This window comes from Peromyscus eremicus, chromosome 22, assembly GCF_949786415.1.
Source record: "Peromyscus eremicus chromosome 22, PerEre_H2_v1, whole genome shotgun sequence".
Taxonomy (NCBI): domain Eukaryota; kingdom Metazoa; phylum Chordata; class Mammalia; order Rodentia; family Cricetidae; genus Peromyscus; species Peromyscus eremicus.
Genome location: NC_081437.1, coordinates 30200623 through 30216480, shown reverse-complemented (window position 1 = coordinate 30216480; position 15858 = coordinate 30200623). Strand labels below are relative to the sequence as shown.

The following is a 15858-nucleotide window of genomic DNA, read 5'->3' as shown; positions in this document are numbered from 1 at the left end:
TATTTAAATAACATTTTTCTCATTTATTTTACATACCAACCACAAAAATCTTTCCTTTGTCACTTTTCACTTTATTTAGTCAAATTTGCATGAAATAATATTGATATGCCAAGTATGTTACCAGTTTCAGAATAGGAAAACTATTCTAAGTAAGTGCCAGCCTTAGTTAGTGGGGTTTCATTAATAGAGTATGTCTAATGTCTCTGACTTCTAAGCAGCTGTGGGAGAGTTAAAAGTGCTTCATTGCAGGAGAAATAAATGTATTTACTATAAAGCACCATAACATGGTTCTTTTGATCATTGCATTATGATTTAGTTCAGACATCTCTATTGTTTGTTCAATTTCTCCAAAGCCATGAAAGATGATATACTTCCCTCTGGCAGGAAACGAACACTGTGCTGGGCACTGGGTTATTTAACCACTCTGATAAATAATTTACACTTAGGATATTATGCAGAAACCTTTTCAATTAGCTTGTGTTGACAGAGAAACTAAATATAGTATACTTAGTGAAAAAATTAACACATTCTTGACTTGCCTGGCAGAAACAATCTTACTTAAAATAATACCTATTCTCAGAAGTGTATGTATTTAGGAAAAAGATTGAAAAATAATAGATATAAGCATGTGAATTAAATATATATTATTTTTTGAGTTTAGAGGAAATGTTAATTTGTTTTATGTAACCTATTTGGTTCCTAAAGGAAGCATTTGCTAATATATTAAAGCAGCCAAAAAACCCTAACTCCTAAGGGATTTTGGTTCAACCACTGGCTCATCAAGCCTTAGGTAAATCACTATTTGTTTTCTGAATTCCAATTTCTTATCCATTATAGAGGAATAAGAATTCCTTGCATACCATGTTATTATATTAGAGGTGATACATACAAAATCTGTCATAGAAATGGTAGCAATACTAGAAAAAACTGTCTCCAGTGAGTTTGATCACATGTTCCTTTTGTGTTATTTATTAGGTGATGATCTTTGGTCTAGAGGTTCACAAAAGAATGTGTTATTATTGTAAAAAGAATAAAAAGCCCTCAAGTTTTATGTCTATTATCTTACATGGAAATTCATGAAGAGATGAAATAAATTTACAGTAGTTATGGCAGAAATAATTATGTTGGCCTTAGCATGCCGTTTAAGCAACCAAAAGCAGACTGTTCAACACAGTTCATTAGGTCTCCAGGAACTACTAGATGGTGGGAACCAATAATTTGACTAACAACACAGAAGCAACCAGGGGAATTGGCTAGATTCAAAACATTTTTTTTTCAGTTTGTGTGACTTCTTTTGTGTGACTTCTCTGTAGACATTCCAGCTTCCCTCATATTAATTCCCAATGACCATTGATTATGATTACAGAAAATGAGAAAACCTGCTTCCTGGTTCCTATTTCCACTGTTGAATAGGGCTGTCCCAGAGAACGCGACTGTGTCTGACCCAGCCAAAAGGGCTCCCTTCTCTTTTCAAACACTGAACCCTGACATATTTCTGAGAGTGTGAGACACACTGCTCTGCTTTAGGGGGCCACTGCATCATCCCCATCTAGGTTGCACATCAGGTTACCAATTAACTAATTAACAACCCAACATTGAAAAGAACAATCCAGGGCTGGAGAGATAGCTCAGAGGTTAAGAGCGCTGACTGCTCTTCCAGAGGTCCTGAGTTCAATTCCCAGCAACCACATGGTAGCTCACAACCATCTATAATGAGATCTGGTGCCCTCTTCTGGCCTGCAGTCATACATGCTTTATACATAAATAAGTAAATATTTTTTTTTTTTTTTAAAGAACAACCCAGTGTTTTGTAATTAATTTATGGCCACCCTTGCCAGAATAAGGGGACAGAAATGACTCACTCAAATGTGTGACTTCTGTGCAGTCACAATGTTCCTCTCTAGCTCTTCTGAGCCTTTGACTCATCTCTTACGTTAACTTCTCTGATTTTATTTGCAGCAGAGAAGCAGAACTAAATATTCCCGGGGATTCCATTGTGAACCTCTTTCTCATCCAGCCTCAATATCCCAACAACTTACGTGGGATATCCATCACAAGTCATTCTAAAATCTCAACCACATTGCTGCTAAGGAAGCCCATGGTGTACCATAGGTTTCTTAGCTGGAAAGGAGCTGTGATAAATTAATTGGTTCAGCAGACATCTTAGGTTAGGTATGGAGATATATATATCTATATATCTATATATCTATCTATATACACACACATATATGTGTGTGTATACATATATACATATATATGTGTGTGTGTGTGTGTGTGTGTGTGTGTGTGTGTGTGTGTGTGTGTGTATGTATTCTTCCAAGTGTCAGCCTATCACACTGTGAATATCAGTCTCTAGCCCTCGATTTTTTTAATGTGGCCACCTTTATGTCTCTGAGATATACAGAGTGACGAAAATGTTAGCCATGATAAATTAAAAGGAAAAAAGTCACAGAAAAGTTAACAGTTAACAAGGCAGCACACATGAGTCCAGGGGTTTCCTGAAGAGCCACTGCTAGAGCAGTGGTCAAGGATTCACCTACCGCAACCATTACTGGTTGTGTTACCAAAATTCAATCAAGGACTCACTTCTTTGCTCGGATTTGTAGCTAAAAGATTCTTGTTACCATTTGGTTTTCTAAACACATTTCCTCACTGGGGTAAAAAAAAAAAAAAAAATAGATTTCCTCTTCTCTCTCTCCTGCTTGTTTGTTTCGCGTCGTCAACAAACATCAACAAATTTAAATACCTGAAGCTGATAGGCTGGGATTTATCACATTACGCAATTTAAATTTTACCCAAGAGTTGCCATGGTAGCTGCCTTTTTCACTGGCTCTGTGTCTCCTTTTCCTTCAGACTGTAAAACAGTCAAGTGCTCGACTCATGCCATCCATCTATACCAGTGTCATTTAGTCATTGAACAGGTCAGGCATCCTGGTGGCCTTTTTCATTTGTTGGAAGCAGAAACCATCTGGGATAGGTCCCATTTTGGAGAGGGACAAAAACACAGTAAGACAAGCACCAAGAAAGTAATGGAAAAGTCTAAAAGAGTGGAATAAGTTACAGAATGGCTGAGAATATTACCAGAACTGATCAGCTTGGTGAAGTGACTACTTCTGCCATAATCAGGAAGGCAAGGAGGCTGGAGGCTTCTGCTGGAACTACAAGTTAGAACTTGGGGCATCACAGCTCTGTATCACAGCTCAGTCACCAACACTGTGCCCTTCTCTCAACGCCTTTAGGCATAAGTGTACCCATATTCGTCAGTACTATGTCCCAAGCGCTCCTTGTCCTCAAAACAAACAAACTATGCAATAAATGAAGCTGAGCCAACAGAAGTGACTGTTTTGATGGTCTTTCTTGCCAGTAGAAAGTATCCCATAGTGGCAGGAGGAAGGCTACTTTCTCTTTGTTTCTGTCAAAATCCTATTTAGTGTCATGCATTTGGGATAGCATGTTTTTATCCACATTACAGGCAATGCAGTTCTTTTTGGGTTTAGCTTTATAAAAACATTTTTTGAGAAAGTCTTACCTATCCCAGGCTAGCCTAAATAGTATATAGCTAAAGGGGAAGTAGAATTTCTGACCTTCCTTCCTCAGCCTCCTGAGTGCTGGGACTATTGGTATGCAGCCATCTCCAGTTGATGTGGTGTTGGAGGTAGAACCTAGGGCTTCATGCATGCTGGGCAAGTTTACTCTACCAAATGAACTATATTCCTGACTTTTTTTTCTTCCGAGACAGGGTTTCTTTGTTTAGCTTTGCGCCTTTCCTAGAACTCACTCAGTAGCCCAGGCTGGCCTTGAACTCACAAAGATCTGCCTGGCTCTGCCTCCCGAGTGCTGGGATTAAAGGCATGTGCCACCACCGCCCGGCTCTGCCTTTTGTTTTTAAACAGAATAATTTGTAAAATTTTTAAATCCAGTTTTGTTTCTTAATAGAAAATTTATTTTCCATATAGTATATTCTGATTATAGTTTCCCTTTCCCCAACTCCTTCCAGATACTATTTCCTCAGCCACCCAAACCCACAACCTTTCTTTTTCTCATTAGACTACCAACAGACATCTAATAATAAATAATAAGATAAAAATGAAAACAAACTAGAATAGGGATTTTTAGATAGGAATAAAACTGAATGCTAATTGATTATATCTGACTGTTTCAACTTCTATTTGTCTGATCATTTTCCTATTAACTTTATATATGCCATGCAAGCTAGCCCATCTTCCACAAAGCCTATTGTTTGCATACAGTGTCTTAACTTATTTATTTGTGTGGGTACACACAAGACATGGCATACATGTGGAGGTCAGAGGACAACTTGGGGGAATTGGTTCTCCCCACCATGTGTGTATGAGGGACTGAACCCAAGTCATCCATGTATGTGGTAAGTGGCCTTACCTGCTCAGCTATCTTGCCTGTCTGCATATAATGTCTTAATTCTTGTGTACATTTGCATTTATGAGTGTGCCCTAGACTTGGATATAAATTCTGCTTAGTGTAAAGTACTGCTTGGAATTCTGGGTACTACTATGGCCTATGCTCACACAGTGATTTGTTATGTGATTTGTGTATCACTGAGCAAGCCTACACCACATAAAGAATGAGAACGACCAAACAATCAGACAAACCTTCACAGCAAACAGCACTAACCTGGTTGTTATTCCCCTCCTTTCTACCCTGCTATGTACTTTTCTTATTTAAGCACGGTTGAGTTTTTGTAGTTTTCAATTATGTTTTTTCTAAAATACTCCAGTACAGTCATATTCTTTCCCAGTTCACTAAAAGAGACACAGAGCAAAAATGTGTATTCAGAGAAGAATAAAGATAATATACATCCACACCTTCTCCAAAAAGGCTGTGATGACTTTTAGAACAACCCCAACTTCATTTATGTATAGGATGGCTCTTGATAGCTTCGTGTGAGCATTTGAAAGTTCAGCCAAGCCAGCTGCACGATCAACACAAAGACAATAGCTCCCACACACGGGGTTACATGGATTAAAGAACCCGATCCATCAGTAAATCTGCCAGATGGCAGTGGAATAAAGCCTGTAACTCCTTCACTTTCATTTCAACAGCAGCAAACAATGTTCAGTGTTGAAAATAAACTCTTCCAGATGAGCTAAAGATAAACTCAGAGGTGGGTGGACCTGATCTTGCTGGGCTCCGGCTCTGAAGTGTTTGATTACATTAACGAGAAACCCTTGGGTAGAATCTCCTTCTGTCAACAGCTTGCTTAGACCTGGACACTTACTACATGAGGCCATTTCCTGTGCTTTCATGGGTTGGTGGCAGAAACTCGTTCGTTTTGCTTCTCTCTCTCTCTCTCTCTCTCTCTCTCTCTCTCTCTCTCTCTCTCTCTCTCTGGAAGAAGCTAATAATGATAGGGTTTGGCATTTCGTCAAACCATACGCACAGCTTCCAGGTATAGCTAAAAGCCCAACATGTATGCAGACGTACAAAGATAAAAATCTCTGAATCCATTTTATCTGTTTACCACAGAATATTTGACTTATTCATCTTACTGGTTTCGTGGTGGTACAAAGAATGGGAGCGGTTAGAAGGGTTTCCCATTCCGTTCTGCTAATGATTGGATGATTGCTTAGATGTGTGTAGTGTAACAACAACAATGACAAAAAGGTACAATCACTTTTTGGAAGTTTGGATTTATAAATGAATGGATTTTGTTTTCAAACAAACTCAAATATCGGCAATGGGCCTGTAACACATACATAACACAGCAACTTCTGAATACAAGATGACAATGTTACAATAATAAATCTTCAGCATTCAGGAACTTTGCTATTTACCATAATTAGTTGGCACTTTTTAAATGAGGGAGAGAGAGGCAAAGCCGATAATGAAATTAAATCTGAAGGAGCAGCTGCACAAACATGTTGGGACCCCACTGATTATGTCAGATAATCAATTCCGCAAGTTGGTCCATTGAAAAAATAAAGTTATTCCAAAATTTAGAAGCCTTTGGATAATTGCAAATCACCCCGCAGAAAATATATATTACCAGTTCCATCAAACTGAGATTCTTCTGGAATGCCAGCGATTACTGATTTACACAGTAGAAGCCCCCTTACTTGAAACTGGCTGGCCACGTGAAAAGGCTTAAGAGAGGAGGAAATAATAATGGCGAGTCATCTACACCATGAAGCCATTACCTGAACGTGAGACAGAACACGTCTATTCGTTGACCTATCATCTCATTTGAGGCTAAGGGCTTAATCAACCTCCTTGCTGCTCTTGGAGCTTCTCTCCACGTGGGATTGGATCTTCTTACACTGTGTTCACTTAGGGGGTACAGTCTATGCTTTCCAACTTTGGTGTCATTTCTTAAAAAGATGACCAAACAGTGCAGTAGAGGGGATGGAAACAGGAACACAGTATAGTCCTGAGTGCATATAAAAATGCCATAATAAAGCTAATTGTTTTGTCTGCCTACAAATTAAGCAAATAAAAATAAAAAGCGAAAAATAGCAGAAAAAAATGGACTCAGAGTTTGTCACTTTCAAGGTGCTGTGCACCCCAATGTTTGGTCTGTTCACAGCATGTATTTTTAGTAAAAGATAGTTGTTTGTAACTTTATTCAACAGTAAATTTCCAGTGATTTGCCCTCATTTTCTTGTCAAACGCAAAGCCCTCAGGCTAAGCCTTATCGAGATTCACTTTTTCTTTGCTCTTACATTTCACCAGTTTGTGTCACAACTATTAAATTGTTCTATGATTAACAAAAAGCATAGCTAACGGGCACACAAGGACACAGAGCTTTGGCTGGCTTTTCTCTGTTGCCTCCTACCTCCCTAGGATGCAGAGCCAGGCCAATGTCTAACATGTAAAAGACATTCATTGTTAGTTGAACACGTCGTGGCACATAATTTCCTTGTCTTAATGATGACAGGACAAAAGGGAGCAAAAAGTTCACAGTCATATCCAACCTGTGGTATGTGGGCCACGTGTACCCCAGGATAGCTGTAAATGTGGTCTACCACAAAATTATACACTTACTTAAAATGTTACAAGGTTTCTCTCTCCCCCTCTCTCTCTCTCTCTCTCTCTCTCTCTCTCTCTCTCTCTCTCTCTCTCTCTCTCTCTCTCTCTCTCTCTCTCTCTCTGTAATGTAGTTTCACAGCTTTCCAGAATGAACATTGACAACGTATGCTTTCAGTGTCCAAAGGTTGGACATAACACTATGCTAGAAAGGAGTTCATCACCACCTTTACAGGTTATGAGACTCAGTCTGTGATTTTCTCAGAAAGAATGGGTATTCTTGTCTTACAGTCAGTCAGTTACATGGTTGTTGCTGAAGAGTAAATCTACTCTACTTTGATTAAACATCTGGCTTGGCAAAACCTCTTCCTTGCTGCCTGCAGAAAACTGGGCATGCCTTCCAACTTCCCTCTAGGAATTAACTACCTTCCTCCATGTTGACCTGTAACTAATTTAACTCCCCATTGTCCAGAGAAGCCTTGTGAACATCTGAAGCTGTCTGTGGGGGCCCAGCTCCTGAAGGGTGATTAGTAACATGTTCTCTTTAGTGTTCCTTGGGACATTTGGAATCAATTAAATATTCAAATATAGATTTTTCTTAGATCTCTGGCCAGGCCCAGCAGGTTTGTGTGGGGAAGGAGTTGGAAGCAGATAACTGCTGTTCCTCACACCAGAATCTATAGCTGGAGATAGATTTAAAAATATACTCTGTAGACCTCCTGGGTCTTCGAGCAAATAATCATACAAGATTAAAAATCATATAGAAAAACAGAAGCAGCTCCCTGCAGAAGGAGTTGTTGTTACAACCACTGCAGAAAGATGAACTGTATGTGAATGTGCCAGACTTGGAAGATGGTACTAGTTGTTGAAGTGTGATAGAATGTTCTCGACTAGCTGAGAACGTTTTTTGCAATTTTATAATATTGGAGCAAAAACTAAGTGTGTAAAAAATATGTAACATGGATTGGCAATGAGGCACCAAACCTTAAATACGCACATCTAGCTTTTTACCAAAACGTGCTACTGATTCATGGTTTAGAATCCTTTCCATCAAATATACTCAGCTAACCATCTCTATCACTGATTGTTAGTACTGCTACGATCACTGTTAGGAATGTTTTGAAATAGAGGTGGATGCGTGTCTCTGTTATCATTTTATGAAACGCTTGATGCTCTCTGTCACGGTCATTCATTGACCAGTCCTTTAAAGTATGTAGTTGTCAGCCAGGAAGATAGTTCAGTGCTTGCTACAGATACCTGCTGACCTGAGTTTGATCTCCAGAACCAAGGGCAAGGTGGAAGGAGAGAGCAGCCTCCACTGACTTGTTCTATGCCCTTCATACATACGCTGTGGCACAGGTACATATGCGCTTTCTCTCATACACAACAATGAACTTTAAAGTGGACATTCTATCTAACACCAGAGCTAGGAAAACAATGTTTTAGAATAGTTAAATAATTTCCCATGATCATTGGGAGAGTTACGTTGGGGAGTGATTAACTAAAGCCAATGTAGTAGTAGGCTAAGAAAGGAACCTTTCCCAGTTAAATGGTAGTTAAGAACCCCACTAGATTAAGTAATATCAGTGATGCTGAAACAACAGGCCAGTGATTATGTTGCTTACAGGACCAAAGTGCTTGAATGAAGTCCGTTTAAAAACAAACAAAAGTCAAGAATCAGGATGGAAAAATGGGTTTCCCCTCACTTATTCCATTACCTGGCCCAGGCTTGCTCTAGCAGTATTTTGCTGAGGGTAAAAGTATCAAAGCAATAAACTGTTTCCCTTATTCTTTTGCTCGGTGGAATGTCAGAAGTGAGTTATGGGAGAAAGAACGAACAGGAATAAGCTTCCAACTCTAACTAGTCAGGCTGGTGTTGTGGGTCCTTGATTCCATCAGCCACAGTAGTGGGAAAGACATCTTCCAAATGGCAGCTCATTTTCCCGTAATGGTTGGTGTTTGCAGATAAGTTATTTTTCCCATCACTATAAATTAATATAACTATTTTTATTGTGGTGCCACAAACAAGAACTCTGAAAGGCTCAAAAGGGCCAAAGCATCAGGTATCAAAATGCAGCCAGAAAAAGATGGTATTAAATGAAAAAGGGAGCTCCCTTTTAATGAAGCCGAGGTGTAGGACAGATTTATTAGTTTCTATTTTTCCAAGTTGCATTCTCGTGTACTTCCTGCCTATATTTTCAAGTTTAGCAGGTCTCTTTGGAGGACAACCTTCTAAGAGCATTTCAAAGAGCATGCTGTAGCTCTGCCCACTGCACCCACAGAGACACCTGTGATAAGAGGGAAAGCAGACCTTTTGCATGATCTGCCAACATCTTGCCAGTCTGGAGAAGAACCAGTATTTGTAACCAGACATGTTCTTAAAAATAACAAGCACTAGCTCTGCCCTAATGGTCATTAAACTAAGTGGAACTGCCTCTCATTTGGTGTTTTCATTAATATTCTGAGGTGACAGGACAAAAAAAATGAAGTTATTAAGTTGATACTTCTGATGTTAAAACACAGAAGCCTACAACATGCCTATTTGGGCTCAGTTATTTTAAAAAATTTTTTATATTTATTATATATTTATATACTTAATAAAATACATATATGAAATATATTTATAATTTTATAAAACATGTAATTATAAATATTTATATCTCATTTTTTGATTCTTGAGGGAGAAAAACTTTTGGATAATCCTTTTGAATTGTCTAACTGGACCTAGAGTCAATAATTAGTGCATTTTAAGCACAGCTACCAAATTCAAAGGAAACAAAGCAAGAAGACAGAATTGTTTCTGCCCACAGGTACACCTGACAGACACAGGAAAAGTCGGTTGTGTCTTGAAACAGGGCTTTTCAGACTGAAGGAACATGAAGAGATGATCTGAAGGCAAGGGAATGGAGGGCCCTTCTATATTCAGGGCTGATCACTGCAGATGGACAGTCTAAGAGGGTAGTCACCAGACATTTACCTGTTTCCATAAGATTATAAGTTCACTTCTCAATGATATTTCATGTACTCTGTTTCCACATGTCTAGTCTACTCTACTGGGCTGCGGTGGATAGAGTTCTTTCCACTCAAGAGGACATGTGGACAGTTTGTGGAGTGTCTCCAGCATGTATTACAGAGCTTAAAGTTTAAGGATGACATATTAACTACAACATTCTCTGTCCCTTTGGGAGATTTCAGCCCCATATCACTGCTATATTTATATACTCAACATTGATGTTTGAGTAAAAGACTTCTTTGAATAAAGAATTCTACAGCTGGAAAAGGAAAACAAAACAAAACAAAAATCCCTAAAAACAACAACAACAAGAGGCTAAGAAAACTTAACTGTATGGTTAACTGGAAAACCATCACGGGTTTGGAAGTGTATCAAGGACACCAAGTCACAGATTGGAGTTTTATAAAAATAAATTTTCAGAGCAGTAGGTAGGAAGAACCTGGGTACAGTAGACCAAGAAAGGCCAATGAGGACAAGCTAATGGACTGCATTCAGATACTTCTAAAGAAATGCACACTGAAGAACCTGCATCATACATTTATTCCACGTGATAATTTATGTGCACACACTAGGCATAGTTTTTCCACAAAACAAGCATTGTAGTAAAAATTCTTAACATTTTTGCTATGAAACTCAAAAGTTTTTTAAAACTCTCTTAAGATATCTTTTAAATTGCCAGTATCTTTAGTATTTGTAATTTATGATTGCCCAATTATAATTTTTGATAACGAAACAGAAATGTGTTGCTCATTCTAGTTATTTACAACATCTTTGCTTGAACTTTGTATTAGTCCACATAACTCCAATGCCCTTCAAATATCCATGAGTACATCTCAGCAGTATTACTGTAAAACCCAAACTGTTTCCAAGTAGCACACGCTCACAACATGCTCTTCCTGACCAAGGATGTAATGGATAGTCTTAGAAATAGCCCTTTTATCTTTAGTCTTATTTTAAAATGCCAACCATCACTTCACTGATGTCCCACAGTTTCCTCGCTACTGACTCATCCATAGCTTTGGGCAATAGTTCTTCCTCCTTACAATCTCCAAAGTACCTTCCGGACACACCTTCTACCTCAGGTGAAGAAGCTAAGTAGATGGAGGTCTGGGCACCTTCTAGTGGAGTTTTGAAAAAAGCCCAGGATACCAAATTGAAAAGTGGTCTGGCCAGCAGTGGAATGTGTATGTGCCTCCCGAGGTTTGTCCGCACAATACCAGGATGCAGAACGTTGACAGTCACATTTGTTCCTTCTAAGCGGCGGGCTAGTTCTCTGGTGAAAAGAATGTTGGCCAGTTTGCTTCGACTATAGCAGAAGCTTTTATTATAGCTCTGTTCACTGTTCAAGTCTTCAAAGTTGATGTCTCCGTATTTATAAAGTTTGGAAGAAACAACCACAATCCTGCTGGGAGCTGAACTTTTGAGGAGTCCAAGCAGAAGATTGGTGAGTAGGAAGTGGCCCAGATGGTTCACTCCAAACTGCATCTCAAACCCATCCTCCGTCTTCATATATGGGCACTGGAAGATCCCTGCGTTATTGATCAGGACATCTAGCCTGGGCTCCTCCTTTAAAACCAGGGAGAGAATGCAGAATTATGAATACACATTTTCCATAGCTCTTTTCATTCATGTATGTTTTACTAACAATGAAAAGAATTTGTGACTAAAAATAATCTCAAGTTTTAGCCCATGTATCCAGTAATTATTTGAAGCAGTGTCAATTTAAGGTTTTTTACAACTTAAGGATTATGAATATGTATACTCTTACAATTCACTCAGATGTTGATTATATAATTATCAAGATCTTTCTTAGAACAGAAATATGGCAAATTTGGGGATGGGAGACTCCTAGGATCCTATGTCTTCCCTTAATTTCAGTTGAACTAGAAAAATACCAATTTTGGCATTATCATATTAAATTTATAATGTGTCCCTGTGGTAAACTTAAAAAAGGCTTGTGAAACATGAAAAAAAAAATACTTTTAAAGCAATGATGCATGATTAGGAGGGGCCTGCTTGATCCCTTTCTCAAATAACCTTATTTACTCCTAATGTTCTAAGTTCAGGGCAGACCCAGGTGACTTGGTCAATGTCACCAAGCTCCTAAGAGGCAAGTCAGAATCAGTCTGAAGATGAAATCTTTTGACTCCAAAGCCCATTCTCACAATTAGTAACCTAGCCTGGTCTTCTAACTGGGCTGTTTAAAACAGAGCTTGAGTTAAGGTGAGCAAAGCAGACCATATCCAGCAAAGGGCTGGTATTGTGGCTCCCACCTTACCGGTAACACCATCAATGGTAAATTAAGATGCTTTACTCTGCAGTCCTATTACGTGTAAAATGTCACCACTGGGACAGAATAGCTTGAGGGCACTTCCCCAGAATTAGGACAAAGAAAAGTCAGAGATGTAAACTTTTGACTAGAGTGAATATTGTTAATAAACCAAGAAAGAAAAGTTAGTAAAATCACTGAGTGGGAAACATAAAAATATTAGTAACAACACAGTGACTGTTACAGGAGTCTCTCAATTGTACAGGAGAAAAAAGAGCAAGCATCAACAGGCACCATTAACCTTCACGGTGATTTCAGAACTTGGCTCATTCTTCTCTGTTTGAAATATCTTGCAAGCATCATATACCTCCACATCTTCCCCAATTAAAGTCCTAAACTGTACTGTTCTCATAGGGAGCCTTTTCATTCCTGACATCATTTAAGTTGGTTTTCATTGGCTCTTTCCTAGCTCCTCTGTCTCTTCTGATGACAGAGGAAAAGAAATACACAATATGTTCCAGGTGTAAAGACACAGCGATGACCCATGATTAAATTAATTTCAGGTCGAATTTCAACTCTCTCTCTCTCTTTTATTTTTTTGCCAAGTGCAAGTGAAAGAAAAATGTGTTACATTTCACAACTGTTATCAAAGGCTACCTGTCGGGTTAACTGTTTCTCCTGTTGGCTGGCGGAAAAACTTGCATGTTTTCCACCAGCCAACTTCAAAAGGAGGATGTGAGTTCACAGATACGGGGAAGGAAGGAGTGTCATCTTCACTAATCTTCTGGAAAGGTTTCCAGAATCAATCATTTCTGAACTATCATTCTTTGCGGGGGTTTGTGTTAAGACTTTATCATTTTCTTTTTTTTTTTTTTAATTCTAAGGAGATAAACGGCATAAATTCCAAGAATACCAAACAGTAGAATGTCAAAACTTCTATTTCTTTTCCCTTCTAATTATAATCACTGAATTTCAGAGCCAAGCAAGGTTGTAAGTACTTAGGATAACACAATTTAGTTACTTCTTTGTGCTCTGACTAAAGCAGCGATGGTATCAGGAAGGAGCAGGTTCCACCCTATTCACACGTCAGTGAGACAGGATGACTTGCTCTCTAGGCTTCCAAAACCTCTCAAAGACTACTATTGCTACTTGATCAGCTACATGCAAATGACATGCTAGTAACAACAGTTTCTTTGATCTGCACCAGCTCCTAATATGCAACACGATGCCCCAGAACACAAGAGCTTGCTGTGCAAGAGCTGAAGTTTTGAGGGAAACAGCGAGACTATCCACTCATTATCTCAAAAACTACCTCCAAGTGGTTCAATATGGGCTTTGTTCTCATGGTTCCTTTGTACAGCCATGCTTTGAGCAGTTATTAGCTATGAGCTAGGGTCTTAAAAGCAAGTGCAAAAGCTAAAAGGAATCTCTGTAGAACAAGAATGAGAGCCAGGCGATGGTGGCGCACACCTTTTAATCTCAGCATTCGGGAGGCAGATGCAGGTGGATCTCTGTGAGTTTGAGGCCAGCCTGGGCTACAGAGTGAGTTCCAGGAAAGGCACAAAGCTACACAGAGAAACCTTGTCTCAAAAAAACCAAACAACAACAACAAAGAGGAACAAGAATGAGAGTGGCTGTGTCCAATATGACTTGGAGATTGGAAGTTACCACAGGGACCAACAGGCACACTTCCACTAATAATTATGGCTACCTAAGAGTTAAATAAGATACTTCTTTTTTAATGATGTCTATCACTGGACAGTTATGGAACTGTTAGGACACTCAGGCTTAGATCTAACTGCTAACAAATGAACTTGCAGATCGAAGTACATCACGGGGGTGGGGAGTGGGGAAGTCAATTAGAACTTCAGCTTTAGATTTAAGAGATTCCAACTGAGACAAGCAGTGTTCCTGTACCTAGCTGGCTTTAGATCTACCTCTGGCAAGTCACCTCGGCCACAGTCTTTCTACTTCAGTGGAGCATGCACCACCCACCCCTCAGCCATCAAGCACCAGGAATACAGGAGATTAAAGCAAAGCCTTGAAGACAGACATGTTACTGAACCTTCCTATGCTTCAGTTCCCTAATATGGAGATATTAATGCTTGCTTTACAAGAGCTACAGCCAGGATCTGACAACAGCCAATGAACTTTTTCCACCACTGAAAAAGATGCTTGGCACATCTCCTGGCATACATCGAACCTTCCATAAAGTCAGGCATATGATTTTTATTCTTGTCCCTCTTTGGGCTATTAATAGAATTCCAAATTCCATTCTCTTTAGACATGGGGTAGAATCAAGTTGGGGATGATGCAAAAGTGTCAATCAGCAAGTGACACTCCCTCCTACTTCAGCAGGACAAAACAAAAAACAAAACCAGGAAATGGAAATAAGAAAGAAAAACAGAAAAGAAAGTTTAACGACGGGCCTAATCAAAGTTCTTGGCTAGCTTTTCTCCAGCAGTGCTCTCAGGCCTTGTGACAGCAAGTTAAGATCTGACACACATTTCACTTCTGACCCAGGGAAAACAATTCAAAGATCAGGTGGTGATGATTCTTGGACTTGTCCTCGCCTAACAAAATGAAATGTCCAGGCACTGGCTTAGTTATTCACTTCTTCTGGGGGACCTCCCAGGAATTCCTTCTGGGACCTGCCCCTCCTCCCAGCAGGGTCCCCGGCAGGCAGTCAGGTGTCTGAGTCCTAACCACGCTCAAGGTCACACCAGGCCTCACGGGCCCCTCCCCCGCGGGTGGCTGGGCTCCATCAGACCCACACCTGCAGCAGTTCTTGGCAGAAGGCTCGCACTGAACGTAGAGAGGCAAGGTCCAGCTCCTTGACGACCAGCTGGCCTTCGGTGGTGGCGTCGGGCTCTGGACCCGCAGCCTGGCCGAGCTCCTGGCGGAGCTGACCCGCCGCCTCCTCGGCTCTCGCGCGGTCCCGACACCCCATGATGACCCGCGCCCCCAGGCGCAGCAGCTCGGCGGCTGTGGCCCGGCCCAGGCCGCTGTTTGCCCCGGTGATCAGCACTGTCTTCCCGTGCATGAGGCTCCGGTCCCCGCCTCCCTGCAGCCGCTGGCCTCTGGGCCCCGAGAACCGCCGCGCCGCCAGCCACAGCGCCCCACCCAGTGCGGCCAGCAGCGCTGCGGCCACAGTAGCCACTGCCATAGCCTTCCGGGCAGGGTGCACGGGGCCTAGGGCACAGGTTCCGGAGACCCAGGGGCCACTGCGCGCGAAGGACTCTGGGGCGCCGCCTGCTGTCCGGGGCTAGTGCGCGCGGGGCTTGCTGGGATTTGTAGTTTCCTTCCTGACGGCCACCTGAAGTAGAGTTCATCACAGAAACTCCCCTGTGGAAACCACGGGTGGATTTATATATAAAGAAGTGGACCGTGTTAAAATTGGTATACGCCTGCAGACAAAGGGACATTTCTTATTTTGATTTTGTTAAAAGGCTCGCCGCACGGAACTAACAAAGGACGCACGCAGCCCTATTTCCAATAGTGTTTCTTCTACCTTGCCTGTTCCAGGTGATAATTCATTCGGCCTGCTAACGTTAAAAAAAATGAGCAATGTTTTTTT

At 40.6% G+C, this 15858-nt stretch overlaps 1 protein-coding gene across 1 annotated transcript; it reads right to left on the bottom strand.

The window, feature by feature from the left end:
- Window positions 1-10533: 10533 nt before the first annotated feature.
- Rdh14 (retinol dehydrogenase 14) lies at window positions 10534-15494 on the bottom strand. The gene is made up of 2 exons (XM_059248246.1): window positions 15058-15494; window positions 10534-11578 (listed from the first exon to the last, which is right to left on the bottom strand). Exons 1-2 carry the CDS (start codon window positions 15445-15447, stop codon window positions 10961-10963), a joined length of 1008 nt encoding a protein of 335 aa, XP_059104229.1. The 5' UTR covers window positions 15448-15494; the 3' UTR covers window positions 10534-10960.
- Between the last annotated feature and the right edge of the window lie 364 nt (window positions 15495-15858).

Bases quoted from the DNA above. Each gene is read 5' to 3' on its own strand.
- Rdh14 (XM_059248246.1), bottom strand. From the start codon at position 15,447: ATGGCAGTGGCTACTGTGGCCGCAGCGCTGCTGGCCGCACTGGGTGGG. The intron at 11,579-15,057 runs GTGTGGGTCTGA...CTGGTTTTAAAG, and splicing joins TCTGCCAAGAACTGCTGCAG to GAGGAGCCCAGGCTAGATGT.